The sequence below is a fragment of the Protopterus annectens genome, chromosome 7.part0, assembly GCF_019279795.1.
Source record: "Protopterus annectens isolate FY-2018-M chromosome 7.part0, PAN1.0, whole genome shotgun sequence".
NCBI classification, from domain to species: Eukaryota; Metazoa; Chordata; order Ceratodontiformes; family Protopteridae; genus Protopterus; species Protopterus annectens.
Genome location: NC_056739.1, coordinates 594,443,404 through 594,467,308, shown reverse-complemented (window position 1 = coordinate 594,467,308; position 23,905 = coordinate 594,443,404). Strand labels below are relative to the sequence as shown.

The 23,905-nt window shown below is 43.1% G+C and overlaps 1 protein-coding gene across 1 annotated transcript in view; it reads right to left on the bottom strand.

The window, feature by feature from the left end:
- Positions 1–23,905, bottom strand: part of SCAMP2 (secretory carrier membrane protein 2) — a 1,193,990-nt gene that overhangs the window by 391,827 nt on the left and 778,258 nt on the right. Inside the window, exon 5 of the mRNA XM_044077186.1 lies at positions 8,450–8,578. Coding sequence (XP_043933121.1) covers positions 8,450–8,578 — 129 coding nt within the window. The remainder of the gene's footprint in view (positions 1–8,449; positions 8,579–23,905) is intronic.

The following is a 23,905-nucleotide window of genomic DNA, read 5'->3' as shown; positions in this document are numbered from 1 at the left end:
AACTAGCTCTCCCAGCCAGCATAATGTGCATCCTAATAGTAATGGGTGTGAGGTTGGCATAATGGTTAAAGTGTTTACCTTATAAACACAAGGTGCAGGGTTTGATTCTTACATGGGGGCATTGGCTAGGCTTAAAATGGCCCATAAGGGCAGTTAGCCTAGTACTAATCTATGAACCTATGAACTTAGTTCTTGCTACTTAAATGAGCTAGATTTCACCTACAAAAACACAGCAGACTACAGGGACACAAATTTACTAATGTACATGTGTTTACTTACTGAATTATCTTCCTGAAAACTCAATAGGACAGCAGAAATCACTAGGAACAAGGCTGTAGAGGGGAGAACACCCACTTCAAGAAACGCTCTCAAGTAAGTTAAAGGTGGCACTGAGGCAAAAATGCTGTGGAAAAAAGTACAGTTGTGTAAACTTACCATAAATGTAGATGTTCAAGTGTATTCTCTGTTGCAGTCATTACATTTGGGTAATCCTGCTGGCAGGTTGCCCTCAGCCGCCTGAATTCCGAAGTCTTGGGTCCTGCATTGGCCGCTGTCACCCCTTCCCTGACGTCAGGTCATCAGGGGTATAAAAAAAAGCAGCCGATGCCATTTTCTTTAGTTTTTCTTGCCCCAAATGTCAGGTGCCCCCCAAAAGGGTTGCCAAAATTTATATATGCATAATTACATGCACCAATATAAAATTTACCTTCATCTATGAGCAAATACACCACATAGGTTGTAGAAATCAGAGAAGGAAAGATAGGTTCTATCAGAAGAAAAAGGGGGATGGTGGGTGGGAAACCTGGACAGCAACAGTGAATACACTCGAACATCTACATTTATGGTAAGTGTACACAACTGTACTATGTTCTTCGTGTTTCACTGTTGCAGTCATTACATTTGGGTAGAGTCCCAAAGCTAATGTTGGGAGGCTGGAGCTAAACAGCATTAGGAGCGGCTATGAGGCCCTGCAGAACTGCAGTGGCAAAGCCTGCCCTGGATTTAGAGTAGAATGGCAGATGATAGTGCTTTGTAAAGGTGTGCACTGAACTCCAAATAGCAGCCTCTGAAATGCCCTTGGTAAGTACTCCCCTGAGAAAGGCTGCTGAAGTGGCTGCAGCTCTGGCTGAGTGTGGCCTAATGCCCTTAGGTACTGGCTTGCCATTGTGTACATAGCAGAAATGAATGCAGTGTCCTATCCACTTTGAAATAGTCTGCTTTGGGGTAGCCTTTCCTTGTGATCCTGCAGCATATGTCACTAGTAATTGCTCTGTCTTTCTGAAAACTTTGGCTCTGTCCAGGTAGAATTTAAGCTGTCTGTGTACGTCCAAAGAATGCAGAATTATCTCCCCCTTGTTCTGTGGATTTGGATAAAAGGTTGGCAGGTGAATAGTTTGGCTGAGAGCCACACTGGACACCACCTTAGGCATAAATGTTTGGTTTGTCCTCAGAGAGACCCTGTCTGGGTAAAAAATGATAAAAGGTTCCACAGCCATGAGTGCCTATAGCTCTGAAACTCATCTTGCAGAAGTTATTGCTAGGAGCAGAGCTGTTTTCCAAGATAAAAACTTTACATCAGCAGTAGCAGCTGGCTCAAAAGGAGGCAGGGTGAGTTTTTCCAAGACATACTTGAGGTCCCATGCAGGCATTGGTGATCTCCTTGGAGGTCTTAATTTTTTGGCTCCTCTATGGTACTGCTTTAATAAGGGATGAGAAAAGATTGGTGGCTCTACATTGTAATGAGCTGAAATGGCAGAGGCATGAATTTTAATAGATGAAAAAGACAAGCCTTTGTCAAGCATCTCAGTTAAGTATTGAAAAAAATGAGGAATATTTGGCACAGCTGTATCAGTTCCTTGTGCCTGGTTCCAAGCACAGAATATCTTCCATTTTCCAGCATAAGATTTCCTAGTACTAGGCATTCTGGCTTCCAAAATTACATCCACTGAGAGGTGTATTTTGTATGACTAGATTATTCGCCATGCTGTCAGGTTTAAAGTTCTGAGTTGGCTGTGCAGGATCTGACTGTTTTGCTGGAACAGTAGAAGAGGTATTTGAGGTAAGGTCCAAGCTGTGCATTGAGACAAGCTCCTTAGGATTGGATACCAGTACTGGCAGGGCCAGTCTGGAGCAATCAGTATCATCTTTGGCTTCTCCTGTCTGACCTTTAGGAGTACCTTGGGGAGGAGAGGCATGGGGAAAATGCATATACTGATAGGTTTTTCCAGCTGAAAGATAGGGCATCCACTTTCCAAGCTTGTCTGTGATAAATCCTTGTGCAGAATCTTTTTAGTTGGTAGTTGTGAGAGGAGGCAAATAGATCTATGTTCGGGCATCCCCATTTCCTTGTTATCATGCTGAAGACTTGTGGATCCAGGTGCCACTCGTGGGTATCCATGAGGTTTCTGCTTAGTTCGTCTGCCAGAGTATTTTTCCTTCCTGGCAGGAATTGTGCCTGCAGTTGTACTTGGTAAGTCAATGCTGTGTCCCACAAAGTCATGGCTAGTCTACAAAGGGGGTAAGAATGTGTGCCCCCTGCTTGTTTATATACCAGATGACTGTGGTGTTGTCTGTCTTTATCAGTAGTTGTCCTGGATGAAGTAGGTCCTTGAAGGCTGTCAGGGCATTTTGAACTGCTAGCATCTCTTTTTGACTGATAATGTAGATGCATTTGGTTTGAGGTCCATGTGCCCTGAATGCATCTTCCTGCCATGTGGGCCCCCCAGGCATAATCTGATACATCCGTTGTTTGTGTTTGCTTGGCTGGGGGTAATGTGAATGGCTGTCCCTTGTTTTTTTGACAAGCCTTTGCCCAACATCGAAACTCCTGTTGCAGGCAGGGAATGAGAGTAATCATAGTTTCCAGGCTGTGGCAATGTTGAGTCCAAACACTTTTTAGGTACCAGTGAAGTTTCCTCATATGCAGTCTTGCATATGGAATTAGCACGATGCAGGATGCCATGAAGCCAAAGCCTGCAGAATTTTTCTTGCAGATAACTGGGCCTTTGTTGCCAACATTTTGAAATAGGTAGTCAGTTGCCTTTCTTTGTCTGGCGTGAGATAAGCCATCTGGGTAGGTGTATTTAAGCTTGCACCCAAGAATATTATCTCTTGAGAGGGTACTAGTTTTGATTTCTTTTTGTTGACTGTGTATCCTAGGCATGTTAGAAGTCTTTTCACAAACGCCAGATGCTGTAGAAGAATGTCCTTGTTTTCTGCTTGAATTAGACAGTTGTCCAAGTAAGGATATATTTGTATTCCTCTGTGTCTGCAAAATGCAATTACTGGTGCCAGGCACTTTGTAAACACCCTGGGCACAGTAGATAAGCTAAAGGGCAGTGCAGAGAATTGGTAATGCATTGAGCCAGCCTTGAATCTGAGGTATCTTCTGCATATTTGTCTGATTGGGACATGCAGGTATGCCTCTTTTAGGTCTAAAGTCACAAGCCAAGCGTTCTTGCCCAGCATGGGCAGAAGCTGCTGCAAAGTCAACATCTTGAATTTTGGTATAACTAGAAATGTGTTCAAAATAGATAGGTCCAGTATTGGCCTCCAGGCCTAGTCCTTTATGGGTACCAAGAACAGTCTTGAGTAAAATCCTTGTCCCTGCTCTTGCTCTGGTACTTGCTGAATGGCCCCCATGTCCATGAGGGATGAGACTTGTTTTAGTGCCTCTGCCCATTGATTTTTTGGCAGATCTGGCCAGCCGTTTGCCTTTGGCAGGGTATAGAACTGGAACTTGTAACCTTGTGACATGATATTTAGGACCCACTTGTCCTGGGTTATAATGTGCCAATTTTGAGAAAAAAATGCTAATTTTCCCCCTAAGGGTGCTACCAGGAGATAAGTGCTTGGTGCAGGCAGGGGGAAGTCATTGGGACTGTTTCCTGTATGGTTGTGATTTGCCTTTTCCAACTCTGGAGGTAGAAGCCCCCCACTGCTTTGAGCGGTATGAACCTTGCGCCTGGGATCTGCCCCTTTGAGGTCTGTCTGACACAGGAAAGGACCAATTCTTTGTTGGCCAGTGTCTACTAAACCTACGTGGCTGTACTTGTAAAAAATCTTTTGACCGTCTGCATAGAATTAGCTTTGTCCTCCATTTTCTTTAACACCTCTTCTGCCTTAACACCAAACAAAGTATCATGCTGTAAAGGTGCATCTAATAATTTAACTTTAACATGATCAGGCAGATTTTGTTCCTTTAACCAACCAGGCCTTCTAATTACAGAACCACTGCAGCCCTGCAAGAGGCCTCTAAAGAATCAAAACCACATTGCAAAGTATGCTTTCTAACTTGTTCAGCTGCATGCAATAAATCCTGCATTTCCTTGTTTTCTGTACATTCAGAGTTTAACAACATTTTCTGTTTAAGCAATGCCATGACATGTTGCTGATATTTGAGTATATGAAACTGACAGTTTAAGGCCCTTATAGCCAAGGTAGCAGATGTGTAAACCTATTTTCCCCATCTATCCAGTGCCCTAGAATCTCTGTCAGAGAGGGTAGGGTTTTTTGCAGCGGAAGCCTTAACTCCTTTGGGACCCTGAGAAATAGTTTCTGGGTCTGCGGCAGGGTTTTTAAAAAGGAATTTATGAGAGTCAGGAACCCTGTAATATCTGTCAGGCTTAACAGGAGCTGAAGGTAAGGAGTCAGGGGTAAGACTAGACTCCAAAAATACATCATGTACAATGTCTAACACAGGTGGGATGGCTAGTGGCTTGTGTTGAGGTAGTAAAAGGAAATCCCTGAGCCTCTTTTTAGATTCTGAAAAATCTTGGCTCTCCCAGTGAAAATGCTCCCTCATGGTATGTAAGGTTTCCCCAAAAGAATAGTCCTCTGGAGGAGAAGCTGAAGGTATAGATTCTTCAGCATCAGAATCCTCATGGGGGGACGAGAATATTCCTGATCAGAAGAGGAATCAGAAGAAATGGAAACCTGATCTGAAGATTCATAGTCAGTCTCTTGCCTAGGCCTCTTATCAGGAGGGGGATGGGAACTCCTGATCAAGGTAATCAAGTCTTCAGCCATTTTGAGCATCTGTTTTTTGGGCATAGAGGCCTGACCACATGGCTCTTGAGTTTGTTTCTTTGCTTTGGAAGGTGCTTTAGTCTTTGCCTTTGAAGCTGAAGTTGGTTTGATGCAAAAATGTATAGGTCTGAAAACACCCTCAGAAGCCAGTGCCTGCTCAGTGGCTCCAGACCCATCTGAAGGGATAATATCCGAGGCTCCAATACCTTGAGTTTCCAGTGGCATGGCTGACTCCACGTGGCAGTTGGTAGCGGCTTGCGACTCTAAAGTAGCGGGCGTCAGGGGCTGTGAAAGCACCTCACTGAGGACCGGCAAGCCGACGACTGGCTTAGGAGAAGCTTCGTCATCTGTTTTGGGCCTCGGTTTTCTATCTCTTTCCTTTTCTTTGCATTTTTTGTGAACTCCGGTAGTTGGATGGCTATCCAACGACATTTCTGGATAATTAAACCAGCGTCCAAAATAGTTTAAGGCAAAATCATACCAACGCTTAATAGTGCGTTGGTTAAATCTAGCACAAAACCGACAACCATAAACGTTGTGATCAGGGCCAAGGCAAGGAATACAGTAAGAATGAAAATCCTTATGAGGTATGTGCTTCCCACAAGAAATACAATTATTAACTTTTTTTGACATCAGTCTGGAGCAAGAAAGAAGTTTCCCCAATGGGGTACTTAGCTTTATTGAAGACTTCGGATCTGAAACTCAAACACGAAAATCTCAGGAGTCGGCCAAACGGCACTTGCGAACTGCTTCTGCTTCGGGCGCCGCACAGCAAGAAAGACTAAAGAAAATGGCATCGGCTGCTTCTTTTATACCCCTGATGACCTGACGTCAGGGAAGGGGTGACAGCGGCCGATGCAGGACCCAAGACTTTGGAATTCAGGCCGGCTGAGGGCAACCTGCCAGCAGGATTACCCAAATGTAATGACTGCAACAGTGAAACACGAAGAACATCTACCCTTCCATGGGACACACTACTTCGAGAGTTGAGGTGCAGACTGATGAAGGCAAATTCAAATGACCTTGTTGTTGTAATGCAAACTTCTGCTGTGGACATATTCCACAAACAATGTTCTGAAGAAGCCACATCTTAATGAGGTACTCTTTGGTTATACTAGTCAAAGACTGGCTGAAATGGTGATGGCAAAAGACAGTACAGCAAGATTAGCATTTGGAAAGCATTTGTTTTGTCACAGGAGCACCTTATCAGCCACAAACAAGAGAGACAAACAGTTATACCATCTTCCTGAAATCATCCAGAAGTAATGCTGTAACTTGTGGCAGATGTCCAAAGTATGACAAAAATTGCCCCCCCCCCCTTCCAAATCTGGAAAAATACTGAAAAGTAAATGGAATAATTAAGAGTAACCTCAGTAGAGCCACTCTGGTCATGTAGAAGGATAAATTCCTGACCACACCCAGTTGACTTGTGTTCAAGTTGTAGCTTAGGTGACCGACGGAGTGGCAAGGAAGGAGAAATGGGTGTGCTCATCCTGGCTTTGAGGGCTTCATCGATGATGCTCCCCTTAGGGGAGATACAGTTCAAGGAGGGGATTTGCCCTTAGATGTAGTTGACAAGCACTGGAGGTGAGGCAGGGAATGGTGTAGGACATGTAAAGGAGAAAGACCCCATAGACAGATGCAAAGATGGCCAAACCCTCAGGACACCCTTAGGATCCACAACCCGCCCCCAGCAATACTGGAATACATCTGTGTGGGATAGGAGACATTCTGGAAGACCAGTGTAGACATGGGGCAATAGGGAATGGGGCCAGTTAAGTGATAGCCAAACAGAGACCAAAACAATTAAAAGAACAGCCTCAGATGCACATTTTCAGAAAAAGTAAGTATATATTTTAAGGAAGACACACACACACTATGAAAAACTAAGCAATATTCTTTACTGTTCATATAGGAGTAAACATACTAGTTTTACAATTATCATCCTTCAACTTTCAATAGGCACCTGTACTTTTTATATCACACAACCCCCAACATGCAGTAACATGATAATGTTTACAAACAGCAACAATAGTAGTTGAGTGGTGTATGATAAGCAAGTATAAATATATGAAATGGTAGACAAATGGCAAATGTTATTAAAGGCCAACAAATACATTTCAAGGAATTAACTCAGGGAAAACAAAAGCAAGGGTGGGTGGGGCAGCCAATGGTTGGGGTGGGGTGAGTAAAAATCCTGAAAGTCTATAATTATAATGTCAACAATGCACCATCAGACACAATGTTCAGTGTCCACTCTCCTGCAATTTCACCTAAAGAATTAAGACTACAAGTTACTGATGATTTTCTTCTGGTAGTCCTGGGCTTGATTCCCTCAGTCCCCACTCACAATCTGTGCATCTCTGAACAAGTCCCTTACCTAGACAGTGCTCCCAGAGTTATCCTGAAAAAGAGGCCTAGAGGGTTGAGCTGGTTAACAAATGAATAAAATAAAAAAAATGTGTCTTTGGTCAAAGATTTGAAGTATATAAATGTTATGCCCTCCTGTTTAGTGAACTACATTTGGAGGAGGAAAAGGATCCAGCTGACCTCAATGAAACTCAGTTTGCGGACTGCCAACTTACCAATTTTTTACAAAACATGCGGTATTCAAATCATAGGTAAAACTCTGAATTTAGAATCAGAACACAAAAGTGAATACAAAAGTTCTATTTGCCTTTGCAGTGTTTGCACCTACTGATGCCCTACGTGGGGGGTGGGGATCCCCCCCCCATATTTAAATCTAACTCAAAACTGCACAACCTCATCAGGAAAGAGGGAGTGTTCTCTCTCTCTTTTTCAATGTTATACATCTTGGAGTATGCATATTTGAGAGAGGGGGAGAGACAGAGAGAGAGAGAGTGTGCGTGCATGTGTGTGTGTGTGTGTGTGTGTGTGTGTGTGTGTGTGTGTGTGTTGGTATAGCGGACTGCAGAAAGGCTGGTCCCTCCACAAAAAATTGATTTTTTTTTTATTTGTTAGGGTTTTGTCAATGGAAACATTGGCTAAATAGTATTAGACTTGCTCTTTGCTTTCTGCATTTAAATTAGACAGCATTGGCTATATACCTGAGAAGCTACAACCACTGAGCATGTTTCAATTATCTTGCTGGCTTTTCATTTTACATTAACTAGCATAAAACTTATTTACATTACACTTTGTAAGATGGTCAATGCTTCCAATGTTTCTTGAAAATAATAAGCAGGTTTCCCTTCTTATTTTAATTTTACATGTATTAGTACAATAATACCTTTATTAAGAATACTGATGATGCTTTACTGATTCCATGACACATCTGTGCTACCTGCTGGTCAATCATGACTCCACAGTACATAATGATTACCTTTAAGTTGCAGTCTTTTGGTGCAACTTTACATTATTTTGAGAATGTTAGAAAGCTTCAATTGTTAAAAGCACTTACACATCCAGAGGTAGTACAACATTTTACATGTTCTCTGATAATCAGCTGGGATGTCAGCAGAAAAGTCCTGGTAAAAGCAGGGTTTGATTGGACATATCTTTGGCAGAGGTGGCCAATTATTTTGTCTTGCTGTAAAAACAGAAAACAAGCAAATTAGACTAGGAATACTAACAAATCAATATAAATGGCAATTAAAGATACCTTTTTTGTCACAAATTAACACTTTAGAACAAAGTTAATTAGAAGACAATACAGTTAGTGGGTGCACTACAAATGAGATAAATCATGTTTACTCGTTTTGATTTCAGTAGTTTCCACACACACACACACACACACTTAGCTACTCTGATTGTCAGTTAACAAAATGGTAGTGCAACATTGAAGGTGAAGACATATGCTGATAAGTTTTATTCTGTAATGCTGGGTTTGATTCCCACAATCTGAACATGCACGTTAACTGACTTTCAGCAAGACACTTAAACTGTGCTATTCAGTTACCAACGTAAAAAGGACTTGGAACCAAATCATCAAAACAGACAGAGTTACTCGGTTGCCCATGTGAAAAGGACTTGATCTTACTCATCTGACTGGCTAATAATGAATGAAGAGGATCCTAGGCCTTAAACATTTGTACTATATGGACAGAATCAAAAAACTCCAACTATTCTCTGTCTCATATCGCCTACTTAGAGGCAATTTTTGTTTGACTTACAAAGCCATGTCTGACCCAGCTCTATTAGAAATGCTACATCTAAAGAAATCTTAATCACTCCGCACCACATGCCCTAGGGACTTCAACCTCATTGCCACAATCAACAGAACATGCTGGAGGGACAGGTTCATAATTCAGAGACTGACCATGCTATGGAACAGACTTCCCATACATGTCAAGTAGAGCACCTCACTGGCCTTCTTCAAGAGAAATCTTGATGAGTGGATGGGAAATAGAAAATTCACCCCAGGGATCACTCCGGTGACTTTACTCAACAGAAGCACTGGGAACTAAGGTCTGGTGACACGATGCCAGGGTAATCCTATGGGCTAGGCTTGTAAAGGCTGCAGGGCCATTAGCCTAGTACACACCTATGAACCTATAAACCAACAAAAGCATTAGCTCATCCATTTTTAAAGCCTAGCTTGTTTTATTCTGCTATACAGAGGAGGGAATGAAGCTGCTGTCTGAATGCCCCCCTTTCACTGCCACTGCCATGGAGTATAGGTTGATACGATAAAGACTGGTCCATATTTAAACTGTAGTTTGACTGCCAAAAGTCTGTCAAAGATTCTGATGACATTCCTCACTGTCTTTAGAACCAGGCTCTTAGCATGGCTGGTACAACAATTCTAGTTTGTCCTCCTGAGTAGTAGACTCTGGACTCCCTAACAGACACAAGAATACAAGATACACCAGTATCCAGCCTGATATTTATCACGTTATCTATTTACAAGCCATGCAAAGTGAGTAAACCAATACTCACTTTTGGCTGGTTGATTGGTTTCGCATCTAGCTTTTACTTAACAGGGCTACCCCTGGCAACCTAGTCTGGGCAAGTGGACAATGGATGTCTAGCAGCTTAAGACCTAGGGCATCTGAGAGGGCATATACTGGCTTATTGTGGGCACACAGACCTCCTCTCCCAGTGCTAAGTCTATGGTGTAGGTTAAAGTAGAGTGGGTCCACTTCCCTTGGCACTGGCAAATACCCATGGCCCTGGTGCAAGTTAAAGTAGGCTGGGTCCTCTACCGTCTCATTACCGGCAAATACCCGTCTCTTTTGGTGATATTATTTGGCCAGACCAAATGATCTAGAGACAATCTTACATTGCTGAGTGGCTAGCCTAGCACTGCAGACAGCCTGTGGTCCATGTTCATTTAACTAGAGGACACTGTACACCACAGACAGTGCCTGAAGTGGCTGGTCCACATAACTCCTCCCCTTCCCCCAACAGGAAGCACCTACAGTTTGAGCTGATGTGCAAAACTCCATTCATTTTGGGGTGCATTCTGTTGGCAGACCTCTTAAGTCCAACTGTCCGGGCTATGTTCAAACTCAGTACCTTTTATAGTTGAAGGAGAAACTGCAATCATGTTTTTGAGTGGTGAAAGCACCTCCAATCAGACAAAGACTGAACATGCAAACTCCATACAGACAGTGTACAGTGATTAAGACTGAATTTGTGAGATGAAGATCTTATCCATTATGCCACAATGTATTTTACTCAATAAATTACAGTGTGGCAACTTTTCTGAGTATTTGGATATATTATCCCCACCGCCACCAAGATGTGCTGCTTGCTGCAAGCAGAAAATGTGGGATAAATCCACTTAAAATGATCCATCATTCTAGGCTTCTTGACAGGTTGATGTACTATAACTACATTACTTTATGGTTGCAGCTACCACAATGGAGTTAGCAAAGGGAGTCTTAGCCCAGCAAACCAGAACACAAGAGGCCAGTGGCTCTTGTCTGTTCTGCTAAGAATGGGCACCATAATATCTGGTTCCTGCCCAGTCATCTGAAGGATGAGAACCATAATCTCATCTGTAGATGGAAACACCCAAGAAGAAAGATGACAGAGAAAAAAACTCTTGCAGGATTTTACCAGAAGGACATAGGGGGTAAACTGCCCATTTTTCGTCCCTTCTCATCATGCATAAAATTTCCCTAAACTTGGGGATACAAGGAGGGTAAAATGGGAAATGCTTTTCATACCTGGTACAAATGTCTGGACTATAAGACTCCAGGGTGGAATACAGGTTGCTTCCTATTACACATCCTTCTTCTGGAAGGGTATTAACTAAAGAGCAGGAAGAAGAAACTGACCTGCATATTTAGCTCCTACACAACCTTTGGCTTTGTGCTGCTCTACCCTGTGAGAATGAACTGAAGGGGCTAAAGACCCAGATCAGTGGGTAACTTGAACAGAGTCTAGTATCAGAACAGGATCAAGGTGCTTCCCCATATGTGATGACAGATACAGCAATAACACTTCAGTCTCCATTGAAACAGCTGCCAAAGAACACAGCACTAAATGGACAAGTGATGCAGATACCCAGTGGACTGAAATGCTGAAAACCATGACACAAAAAAATGACCCTGAAATCACTGGTGTCAAAGTTTGTGCCAACACCTCTTACCACACAGTTCCATCAACACTGAAAGCAGACAAACAGTTGCTGATAATGAAGAAGGACCCTGCAGTGGGTATATTAGCCTCTCAACAACAGCAAAAAAATAAAATAAGCAGCCAGGTAGTAATACATAACTTGTAACCACCCAAAAAACTGAAGGGGGTGTTGACACCCAAAGCCCTCATCATCCCACACCAGTCCAAAGTAACAGTAAAATTGGAGTTTTGGAGGGATATGGATGACTACATTAAGGCAGAAGAATGAGACCTGGGAGAAGTTTGGTTAGTTTAAGCTCAAACACAGAAGAATTCAAGAATTGAACATAGTCTTCCAACTAATGTATTCTGCCCGCTTCCTATAAATAGGATCTCAAACCATTGTCACTTCAATCTGAAATGGCCCCACACTTTGGTATCAAACTTATCCATAAACTTAGAAGTTCCTGGAGAAAGTACAGTTGTGTACACTTACCATAAATGTATTTTTTCAAGTGTATTCACTGTTGAAGTCATTATATTTGGGTTATCTGCTTGCAGGTAGCCCTCAGTCGGCCTGATTAACAAAGTCTTGGGTCCTGCGTCAGTTGCTGTCCCTTCTTCCATGACGTCAGATCATCAGGGGTATAAAACATGCAGCCAATGCCATTACATCAGTTTTTCTTGCCCCAGATGTCAGGTGCCCCCCTAATGGGGAGCAATTAAATAAAAACTTACAATCATATACCTCCAACAAAAAAGCAAATACACCAAAAAGGCTTTTAAGCATTGTAAAGGAACATAGAGGTATAGCCGAAAGAAGTTAGGGGGCTGGAGGGAGGGTAACCAGGACTGCAACAGTGAATACACTCGAACATTTACATTTATGGTAAGTGTACACAACTGTACTATGTTCTTCGTGTTTCACTGTTGCAGTCATTACATTTGGGTGGACTCCCAAAGCTATGGTTGGGAGGAGGAATTTAGATAGCATTAGGACCAACTTATAAGGCCCTGCAAGACTGCAGTGGCAAAGTCAGCTCTGGATTTAGAGAAAACTGGCAAATGATAATGCTTGGTGAAAGTATGCACAGAGCTCCAGGTAGCAGCTTCTAGGATGTCCCTGGTAGGGACACCTCTGAGAAAGGCTGTAGAGGTAGATGCAGCCCTGGTGGAGTGAGGTCTGATCCCCTGGTGGATAGGTTTTCCATGGTGCTTATAGCAGAAATGAATACAATGGCCTATCCATTTAGAAATGGTTTGCTTTGAAATAGCCTTCCCCTCTGCCCCTGCACCAAATGCCACCAGCAGTTGCTCAGACTTCCTTTGAGGTTTAGTCCTGTCCAAGTAGAATCTAAGTTGTCTGTGCACATCTAAGGAATGCAGTATCCATTCCCATTTGATCTGTGGGTTGGGAAAGAAGGTTGGCAAATGAATAGACTGATTAAGAGCCACACTGGATGCCATCTTGGGCATGAAGGATGAATTGGTTCTGAGGGACACCCTGTCCGCATGAAAGATGATGAAAGGCTCCTTTTCCAAGAAAGATTTTCTGTCTGCGCAGCAGCTGGCTCGGAGAGGGAGGTAGAGTTCTCCAAAAAAAAAAAAAGGTCCCAGGCTGGGGTGGGAGCTCCTGGGTGGTCTCACATTTGTGGGCCCTCTGAGGAACTGCCTGAGCAGTGGAGATTGGTTCCAGACACAGAATCTTTTCCATTTTTCAGCATAAGATTTTCTAGTACTATGCCTCCTTGCCTCTAAAATGATATCCATCACAGGTTTACTGAGGGATGGTGGAGGAGAGCTTATGTAATTACCCAGGCTGCACGGTTCAGTGTTAGAAGCTGAGAGGGCAGAATCTGGTTCTCCTGCTGAGACAACAGGGAAGGAGTCTGAGGCAGGTGCCATGGGGGTAACCGTGACACACTGGAGGGGGTACCAGTGTTGGCGTGGCCAGTCTAGAGCAATCAAAATCATCCTTGGTTTGTCCTGTTCGATTTTTAGTAGTACTTTGGAAAGCAAAGGCAGAGGGGGGAAGGCATAGACTGATAGGTTTTTCCAGCTGAAGGACAGAGCATCCACTTTCCAGGCTTGCTTGTGGGGAGTCCTTGTGCAAAATTTGTCCAATTGGTAGTTCTGGGGAGAGGAAAACAGGTCTATATCTGGGTTCCCCCATTTGCTTGTCAACATGTTGAAAATCCTTGGTTCCAGTTTCCACTCGTGTGGGTCCATGAGGTTTCTGCTTAGTCCGTCTGCCAGTGTATTTAATTTTCCTGGCAGGAATTGAGCTTGTAGGTGCACTTGGTAGCTCAAGGCTGTGTTCCACAATGCCATGGCTAGTCTGCAGAGGGGGTAAGAATGTGTACCCCTCTGCTTGTTTATGAACCACATCACAGTGGTGTTGTCCGTCTTTAGCAAAAGTTGTCCTGGAAGAATGTGGTCCTTGAAGGCTGTCACAGCATTCCGTACAGCTAACATTTCTTTTTCACAAATATGCAGGTGCATTTGACTTTGGTTCCATTTGCCCTGAATGCACTTTCCTGCCAGGGGAGCCCCCCATGCATAGTCTGATGCGTCTGTTGTTAGGGTTTGGATGGCAGGAGTGGTGTGAAAGGTAGTCCCTTGTTTTGGTGGCGGGCCTCTGCCCACCAAAGGAATTCTAGGTGTAGGCAAGGTATGATAGGAATCATTGCTTCTAGATCCTGAGAATGTTGACACCATAGACTTTTTAGATACCACTGTAGTTTCCTCATATAGTTTCATAGTATAGTACTAGGCTATCTGCCCTGGGGCATTTGTAAGCCTAGCCATAGTGATGTGGCTTTTGCCACCCCATTAAATGGTACAAAAAATGTACAGAATAAATTTACAATACTGTGCCTCTGTCTAGTAGTGACACAATGAAGGTCCCCTTATATAATAGAATTAGTTTACTGTGCCCCTGTCTAGCAGTGACACAGATGTGACCCCTGGGGTAAACTTACGATCTCCCATCCACTCATCAAGATTTCTCTTGAAGAGAGTCAGTGAGGGGTTCTGCCTAATATGAACTGGGATCTTGTTCCAAAGCATGGGAAGCCTCTGGGTTATGAATCTATCCCTCCAGCATGTCCTATTCATACTTGTGCCGAAGTCTTTAGCTCTCGTGGTCCTGATGGACTTGGATTTTTTGAGATGGAGCATGTCCATCAGATCCTGATGGGACATGGCCTTGTACGTCAGGCAGAGATCACTTCTGAGCAGGCGGTATGCTACTGAATAGAGCTGAAGTTTCTTTAGTCTGGCAGAATAAGACATATGTTGGAGACCCTTGATCCTCTTGGTGAGGTACTTTTGTGGTCTCTCCAGCTGTTGCAAATGCCGGGTGAGGTACATACCAAATGGGGCATTGTACTCAATCATGGGTCTGATGAGGGAGGAATATAGGGGTACAATGACATCCTTGGATCTGGATGTGAATCCCTTCATGATGAGGTGTGCAAGGTAGAATGTTTTTCTAACCACTTTGGCAACGTTTGTGTCAAATGAGAGGTCGCTGTCGACTTGGGTCCCTAGGTCTCTGATTACTTTTCCTGTACTCAGTGGGTTGCTGTCTATGTGATAACTTGTGGGTACTTTGTTTTTCCCAAAGGGGACGACTATACATTTTTTGTCATTTAGTTTAAGGCTGTGACTCCGGCACCAGTTGTCCGTTTCTGTGAGGCCTTTTTGTAGGATGTGTGCGTCTGCTGGTGTATCGACTATGGCACCTAGTTTGCAGTCATCTGCAAACTTTGTCAGCCACAGCCCTCCCATGTTTGCTTTAACATCTGAGAAATAAATGCCGAACAAGAGGGGTCCCAGGACAGATCCCTGTGAGATACCACTTGTGACTGGCTTTGAGTCTGACATTGCTCCAGCGATTTTAACTTTATGGGTTCTGTCCTTTAGCCAGTTTGCAACCCATCTAGTGACATAAGGGTTTACGTTTAAGCTGTTGAGCTTATCTATGATGCCTGAGTGGGGTATTGTGTTGAAGGCCTTAGCCAAGTCCAGGTATGCTGAATGGACTGCTTTGCCCTCGTCAATGGCTCTAGTGACTGTTTCAAAAAAGTCAACCAGGTTTAAAAGGCAGGATCTGCCCTTTACAAAGCCGAACTGGGTGGGGTCAAGTGTCTGTAGGTCCCCTATGTCTCTGTTTATGAGTTCCATAATGATTCTTTCCATAGCTTTGCAGACCATGCTGGTTAAGCTTATGGGGCGGTAGTTTTCAGGGTCTGTAGAGGCACCCCCTTGTGGAGTGGGACCACTGTTGCTGTACGCCAGTGTTCAGGTACATATCCCAAAGTAAGGCAAAATTAAATAGCAAGAAACAAAAAATATGGTAGGTGTCAAATTAAACCAGTAAACCAAAATGATTTTTGGAAGCGTTAGTGTTTACTTTTGTGGTTCATGTGGTGCAGTTGTTCCTTTTTGTGACTTTCTGGCAATAAACTTGGATTTCCTGTGGACCGTTGGTGTCAGCATTTTTGTTTTAAGGTTAAATAGCATTTTTATGTGTGGGTTTAGCTCCTCTTGGAGTTCACGTAATATGCAACCCAGGATACCGTCAGGTCCCATTGATGCTGTGTTTTTTGCTTTGTTTAGGGCGGTTCTCACTTGGACATCTGAGATTACAGGGAGGTTACATTCAGCTGGGATAAGTATTTCTTCTTTTGGGGGTGAAGGAGGGGAGAAATTTGCACTGAACCTGTCAGCCAGAATGTTGGCAATATCTGTGGGTTCAGTGTATTTTTTATTGTTGTGAACCAACTCTGAGCATATCTGAGGGTTTCCGCCCAGGTTTCTAACATAGCTGAAGAAGGCTTTGTGGTTATCTTTAGTGTCCTTAGCGATTTTTCTCTCAAAGTTGGCCTTGGATGTTTTTATGAGAGAACGTAGTTTTCTGCTAATGTTGATCAGAGATGTCTTCCCTTCATGGGATTTTGCTCTGACGTGCAGTAGCTTCCTTCTTTGTTATACAATTTGTTTATGGCTGAGGTCCACCAGACAGGACGCTTACCTTTGGTGGAGAGGGACTTGGATTTGTTTGGGATTGCATGATCCATGCATTCTTGGAGATGTCCATAGAAAGCATTTGTGAAGGATTCGGCATTGTGGGATGTGGTATCCACTGGCACAGTGGGCTTAAAGGATACCATCTCAGTCTTAAGAAGAGTGAAGTCTACTTTTGAGAAGTTTTTCACTGTGGTCTTTTGTGCTGGGGTGGAGGTGGGATATGTATATCCAGGGTGATTAGTTTGTGGTCAGATCTCACTAGTGAGGGGTATACTTCTGGTGTGGAGCATTTTGTCCCCATGTTTGTGATGATCAGGTCTAGTATATTATCTCCCTAGTGGGAGAGGTGACTAATTGTTCCAGTGCATTTGAATTTATGAATTCCAGGAACCTTTGGGCTAGGGTATTAGGGCTAGAATAATGTACCCAATCTATGTTTGGGTAGTTGAAGTCTCCCAGTATGATGGTATTTTGTGATACATTCATATCCTCCAATGTCTTCAGGAAGGCTGAGTGGGGTTCTTGAGATTGGGAGGGTGGTCTGTAACATGCTACCAGTTGTATAGCAGTTTTGCCTATGGTTAGTTGCACCTGTATGGTCTCTGATGCTTCATGTGTTGCTACTAACCTGGAGGTGTGGGTGTCCTTGATGAATATGGACACTCCCTCCCTTTGTGGTTCTGCCCGGGTTTTGGGGCCGAAAAGCATGATACGAGGGATAGCCTGGTAGCACTGGGGTGCTCTCAGGAGCCTTGAACCAGGTTTCAGTTACTGCACAGACGTAGATGCTCTCCATGCTGAGGAGTGCATCAAGTGCCTGCATCTTGAGATTTAGACTTCTGGCGTTGAGCAGCATTACCCTTAGTTTTTTCCATTATTGTTTTCTAAGGAGGTGGGTTTGTCTTTTGAGCCTTGCCTAAAAAAGGCACTATGGGGGTGGCAAGAGCCTTAGCCAATATCCGGAAGCCCAGTGGTGACAGGTGTAAGCCATCCCTTGCGAAGCAGCATGGCTTGTCCAACATGTCATCCCAGGCAGACAGACATTGGATCCCCTTAGAATGACACCAGTACTTGAGCCAATTGTTAAAGCTGATCATCTTGTCTTTGTATTGTGGTATCATTCTTGGTGAGGGCAAGATGCTGCTCAGGGTCAGGGTCATACCAGCCTGGGCTACATAATCGGAGAGCTCCTCTATGTCGCTTTTCATGTAGTCCAGGGAGGTACGTCTCAGGTCATTCACACCAGCATGGACAATGACAGAGTCATATTTGTACTTGCTTTGGAGTGACTTGAGTGCGTGTGTTATGTGGCGGATCCTAGCTCCCGATAGATAGCTCACAGTCACCTTCTCCTTGTTCAGCGGGACATCAGTGTATCTGACTATAGAGTCACCTATTACTAGTGTATCAGGCAAGGTGTTTGGCCTTAAGGGCTGTGATTGGTTGACACACTGATTTATTGAAGTATGTGTTGCATGTGTTTTGTTTTAGGTGGTGGATTTTTGGATGTCTCCTTTGGGAGCCTCTGTTGTTTTGGTAAGTTTTTTATTAGAGCCTCCGAGTATGTCTTTGCGTTTTTATGTGTTTGGTTTGCAGTTGTGGTAGGTCTATGTGAGACTGGGATTGTTGTGTGTGTGGTTGCCATCTCCTCCTGTCTGGCCATGCCAGCCCTGAGGTGAGAGAGTTCAGCCTCCAGTTTGGCTATATAGTTGCATCTCTCACATGTATTTGTGTTTGTTGGCAGGAGGATAGGGTTGTCTGTGTACATGAGACAATTGTAGCACTGTCTCAAGATACCCAGATTGACCAGCTGACCTGGAGACGATGCCAGTAATCTACCACTCGACATGCTAGAACAGTATAAGGGAGTGCAGTACCTTTAAGGGAAGTGGATATTCACAGGGGTGGTAAGTAGATGTAGTGCTTTACTTAGTACGAGAGTGCTTACTTAGTAGAGAAGTATTGAAAACAAGTGCTAGGCTTATAATATAGTAAGTAGTCTGGTTATACTAAGAGTAGAGCTTCCTTAAGGGAAAATTTGAACAGCAGACTTGGCGGAGCCAGAAAAAGTTTAGCCTTGTTTAACCGGCGCTGCGCTATGCGCACAACCGCGCAAAGCCGTGCAAACGCGGATTTTAAACAGTGAACTACAAAAGAGCTAGAAATGGTCCAAAACAACCAATTACTACAGCTTCTTGTGCTGAGGTCACTTCCTACAGGGACAGGTAGGCTGCTCAAGGCTCCCCACTCCCACTGGTGAGCAAAGAAACTTCCCTCTATCCAAGTAAGGTAATGGACAACACAGGAACTACACCACAGCCCAGAATACAGCAATGCCTGTAAACTGGTCTAAACTAGTCGAGGAGAGGCAGGAAAACAAGGATTATGTTTTTGTTTTTTTGGTAGAAACACACAGAAAATGCAGAGACAGTGATAAATTAGTTACACAGGCTAGCACATGGAATTAGGAGAATGCAGGAGGCCATGAACCCAAGGCTTGCAGTATTTGTCTTGCAGATAAGCAGGGTTTTTGTGACCATTTGTTTGAAGTACGCTGTCAAATGAATTTGTTTCTCTGGCGTGAGGTAAGCCATCTGGGAAGCTGTATTCAAGCTTGCTCCCAGGAATATAATTTGTTGACAGGGTACCGGGTGTGATTTATTTTAGTTTATGGTGTACCCCAGACAAGTTAGAACCCTTTGTACAAAGGCCAGATGATTCAAAAGTATGTCCTGGCTTTCTGCCTGAATTAGACAATCGTTCAGGTATGGGTATATTTGAATATTTCTTTGCCTGCAAAATGCAATAACTGGAGCTAGGCACTTTGTGCATACTCTGAGTGCAGTAGATAAGCCAAAGGGCAGTGCAGAGAACTGATAGTGCGTGTAGCCTGCTTTGAAGCGTAGGTATCTTCTGCAAGATTCCCTGATTGGGATGTGCAGGTATGCTTCTTTTAAATCTAGTGTTGCCAACCAGGCATCTTTGCCTTGCATAGGAAGTAATTGGTGAAGAATCAGCATCTTGAATTTTGGAATTTCCAAAAAGGTGTTTAGAGTAGACAGGTCCAGGATAGGACGCCATGAATTGTCTTTTCTGGTTACCAGGAAAGTCTTGAGTAGAAACCTTGTCCCTTTTCCTCTTCCGGTACCAGTTGAATAGCCCCCATGCTTAAGAGAGAAAAGTAATTGTTTTTGGGCCTCTGCCCACTGATTTGGGGGTAGGTCCGGCCACCCGCTTAGCGTTGGCAACGTGTGGAAGTGAAATCGGTATTCCTGGGAGACTATATTTAAAACCCCTTTGTCCTGGGTAATGAGTTCCCAGTTCTTTGCATGAAGAGCAATCTTTCCCCCCAAAGGGGCAGTCAGTTGATAAGTGCTTGGAAATTTTAAATGGAAGTAATTGAGACAGTTTACCATGGCGGGGGGGGGGGTCATTATTCCCAGATTTGGAAGTGGAGGCCCCCATTGCTTAGTCCTGTGTGTCCCCTGGGACTGAAACCTGGGTTTTTTGCTGTGTCTGGTTTTGGCTTGAGAAGACCTGGAAGGGGCTGGAAAGGACCAATTCTTAGATGACCAGTGCCTACTAAATCTAGGAGGCTGAACTTGTAAGAAATCTTTAACAGTTTGCATAGATTTAGCTTTATCTTCCATCTTTTTAAGTACTTCCTCAGCCTTGTTGCCAAACAGGCAGTTCTGATTTAAGGGAGCATCCAACAATTTAGCTTTAATATGATCAAGCAAAGATTGCTCCTTTAACCAAGCATAACTTCTGAGCACAGACCCAGTAACAGCAGCCCTGCAAGAGGCCTCTAATGAATCAAAACTACATTGCAAAGTATGTTTTCCAACTTGTTCAGCAGAATGCATTAAATCCTATAATTCTTTATTTTCCACACAGTCAGGAATCAACATCATTTTCTGTTTAAGCAATCCAATAACATGTTACTGATACTTTAACATATGAAACTGGCCGTTTAAAGCCCTAAAGGCCAAGGCTGCAGAAGTGTAAACCTTCTTACTCCATCTATCCAGCGCCCTGGAGTCTCTATCAGAAGGGGTAGGATTTTAGCAGTAGAAGCCTTAATGCCCTTGGGCCCCAGTGAAATAGCCTCTGGATCCGCAATAGGATTTTTAAAAAGGAGCTTGTGTGACTCAGGGACCCTGTAGTATCTGTCAGGTTTTCTGGGAGCAGGAGGCAAGGAATCAGGGGCCAAACTAGATTCCAAAAAAGCATCATCAACAATGTTTAGTACAGGAGGAATAGCTAAAGGCCTATGCTGAGGTAGGAGTAAGAAATCCCTAAGCCTCTTTTTTGAATCAAAAAAATCCTGGCTTTCCCAGTGGAAATGCTCCCTTAGAGTATGCAAGATTTGCCAAAAAGAAAAATCCTCTGGAGGGAAAACAGAGGGAATGGAGTCCTCTGCATCAGAATCCTTATAAGTAGGTAAGGGCAAATCCAGATCATCAGAAGAATCAGAAAAAAACAGAATTCTGGTCAGAAGATTCATAAACAACTTCAGTCCTCGGCCTCTTAGAAAGGGGGGGGGGGGTTGGCTACCCCTGATTAGAGTTATTAAATCTTCAGCCATTCTTATCATTTGTTTTTTAGGCAAAGAGGCCTGAGCATGTGGCCTGGTCGTCGGTTTTTTAGGCATGGTTCGAGATTTAGGTGAAGAAGGAGGCATCAGTTTACTATGCAAGTCAGTAGGCCTGAAAACACCCTCAGCAGCCGGTGCCTGCACAGCGGCTCCGGACCCAGGAGACATCCATGGGTTCCATAGTTGAAGCATCTCGCGGCATACTCCAAATGGGTCTCAGTAGAGGCCTGTGAATCAGAAGTAGCGGGTATCAGGGGCTGTGAAAGCGCCTCACTGAGTACTGGCAAACTGGCGACTAGCTTAGGAGAAGCGTCGTCAGCAGATTTGGACCTCGGTGTCCTGTCTCTGTCTTTATCTTTGTGTTTTTTAGAAATCCCCTTAGTCAGATGGCTTACCGAAGACATATCTGGATAATTGAACTGAGAACAGAAATATTTAGAGGCAAAAATATACTGATGACGGCTAGTACGCTGATTAAATAAAGCACAAAACCGACAGCAAGTTACATCGTGGTCAGGGTCTAGGCAAGGAATAGAGTACAAATGAAAATCTTTATGAGGTATTTGCTTTCCACAAGAAATACAACTACTGACTTTTACTGACATTGGTTTAGAGCAGAAAAAGTTTCCTCAACGCGGTACTTGGCTTTTAGTTGAAGACTTCGGTTCTGAAACTCGAAAATAAAAAATTCAGGAGTCGGCCGACCGGCACTTGCTAACTGCTTCTGCTTCAGGGACTGCACGGCAAAAAAGACTGATGTAATGGCATTGGCTGCATGCTTTATACCCCTGACTACCTGATGTCATGGAAGATGAGACAGCAACCAACGACGGACCCAAGACTTTGATAATCAGGCTGACTGAGGGCTACAGCAAGCAGATAACCCAAAATGTGATGACTGCAACAGTGAAACACGAAGAACATCTAAAGGGACTAAAATATTTTTCACTGCTTGCATCTTACTATCCATAACAAAGAGCTTTAAGTTTGTCTTTTTGTATAATCTTTTCTCTCTTCTCATATATCCTTAGCTGCCATAACAGAAGTCTTTTTAATCCATTCTCTGAAATACTTCATTTTATCATGTCCCCATAAAGATGGTTATTGTTGAACCAATAAGTTGTGAGCACATAATCTTTGGCTGAAGTCTTTGTTTTATCGTCATTAATTTTATACCCAGAAAAAATTATGAAACTGTCTCAAAATGTTCCACAACACAAACTGTCATTTTCTGAATTCATCAAATACACAGTAATGTCATCTACAAATAAATCCAACTTTTATTGATTACCATATCAATTACATCCTTGAATTTCTGAGTCTCTTATTTCCTTTACCAATGTCTCTAAATATAAAGCAAACAAGAAAGGGGAAAGAGGACATCCTTGACTGGTTCCTCTGCTCACCCACAATGTATCAAAGAGGAACCCTTTCACTTTAATTCTTCCCTCCAATTCTTCATATATACTCCTAATTAACTTTATTACTGTCAGGAAATGCAAATGCTTCGACTGTCCTAATCATAAAATCCTACCTTACTCCTTCAAATGATTTTTCTGCCTCAAGACCCACCAACAACAGTGTTATTTTCTTGCATTCTGCTTCCCTCTAGATCATCATTGCCCTATTAATGCTGTCAAAGTATGCCTTCTCTCCACAAAATTGCACTGATCCATATATGACAATTTCACCAACACCTTTGCCATTTTTAGCTACGATAAACAAACACTTTACAATCCTGGTTTAAAATTGAGATGGGTATATATGAAGCTGGGTCTGATGGAGTTTTACCCTCTATGGGTAACACCACTTTCTTCCAAGATGGTGGTACTTCCCCTCCTTTTAAAATACTATGAACAAAATCTTACAGTTTTTTTATCACTTTCTTTCCTCCTAACTTTCAAACTTCCATAGAAGTAACATGTGTTCCTGGAGACTTCCCTGTCAACTGATTACATGTCACCATTTCAGCTCATCTACTCTTATCCTACTAGTTGTTGAGTCTCATCTTCCTCTAACTTTGGCATAATTACATTTTCCCATAAATACTTCATTTTGTGCTCTTTCTTGGTTTCTACATTCCTTTGCTTTACACAAATTTACATAACACTTCTGAGCTATCTCCAATACTGCTACAGGATCTTTGGTTATTCTTCTTGACATAGGATCACTAAGTTTGATGACAGCCCTTTCTACTTTCTGTTGCCTAAGCTGTTGTGCTAAAAGTTTTATGTGCTCTGGAGTAATTATCGCTTAACAGCAATCTTTCTAAACTCATGCATAGTATCAACTATGTCCTTACTTTCTCTTTAGCACTCTGCAGTTGCTTCTCTTCTTGTTCTGTGAGACTCCCATTATTCTGCAATACTTTAACCTTTGTCAGCCGCTTTAAGTAATTCCTATTTACGTCATAACCATATACCTTCACTTGACTTTCTACCCTATTGTTCAACTCCATCTTCATTTTATCCCACTCATTAGCTATCCCTTCTGAAGAAATTTTTGTCTTCTCTTTTAACACTTGAATAATTTCCCCTACCCATTCCTTGAATTCCTCTCTTTTTAACAGGTATGTGGGAAAGCATCAGTGTCTCATTTTTACTTCATTACCCTGCATTCTTAGCTTAGTTTTTTACTGGTGCATGATCTGAAATAGTTATCAGATGCATGTCAAATTTTTCAATTAAACGCACAAGTCCCTGCAGAACATAAATGCCA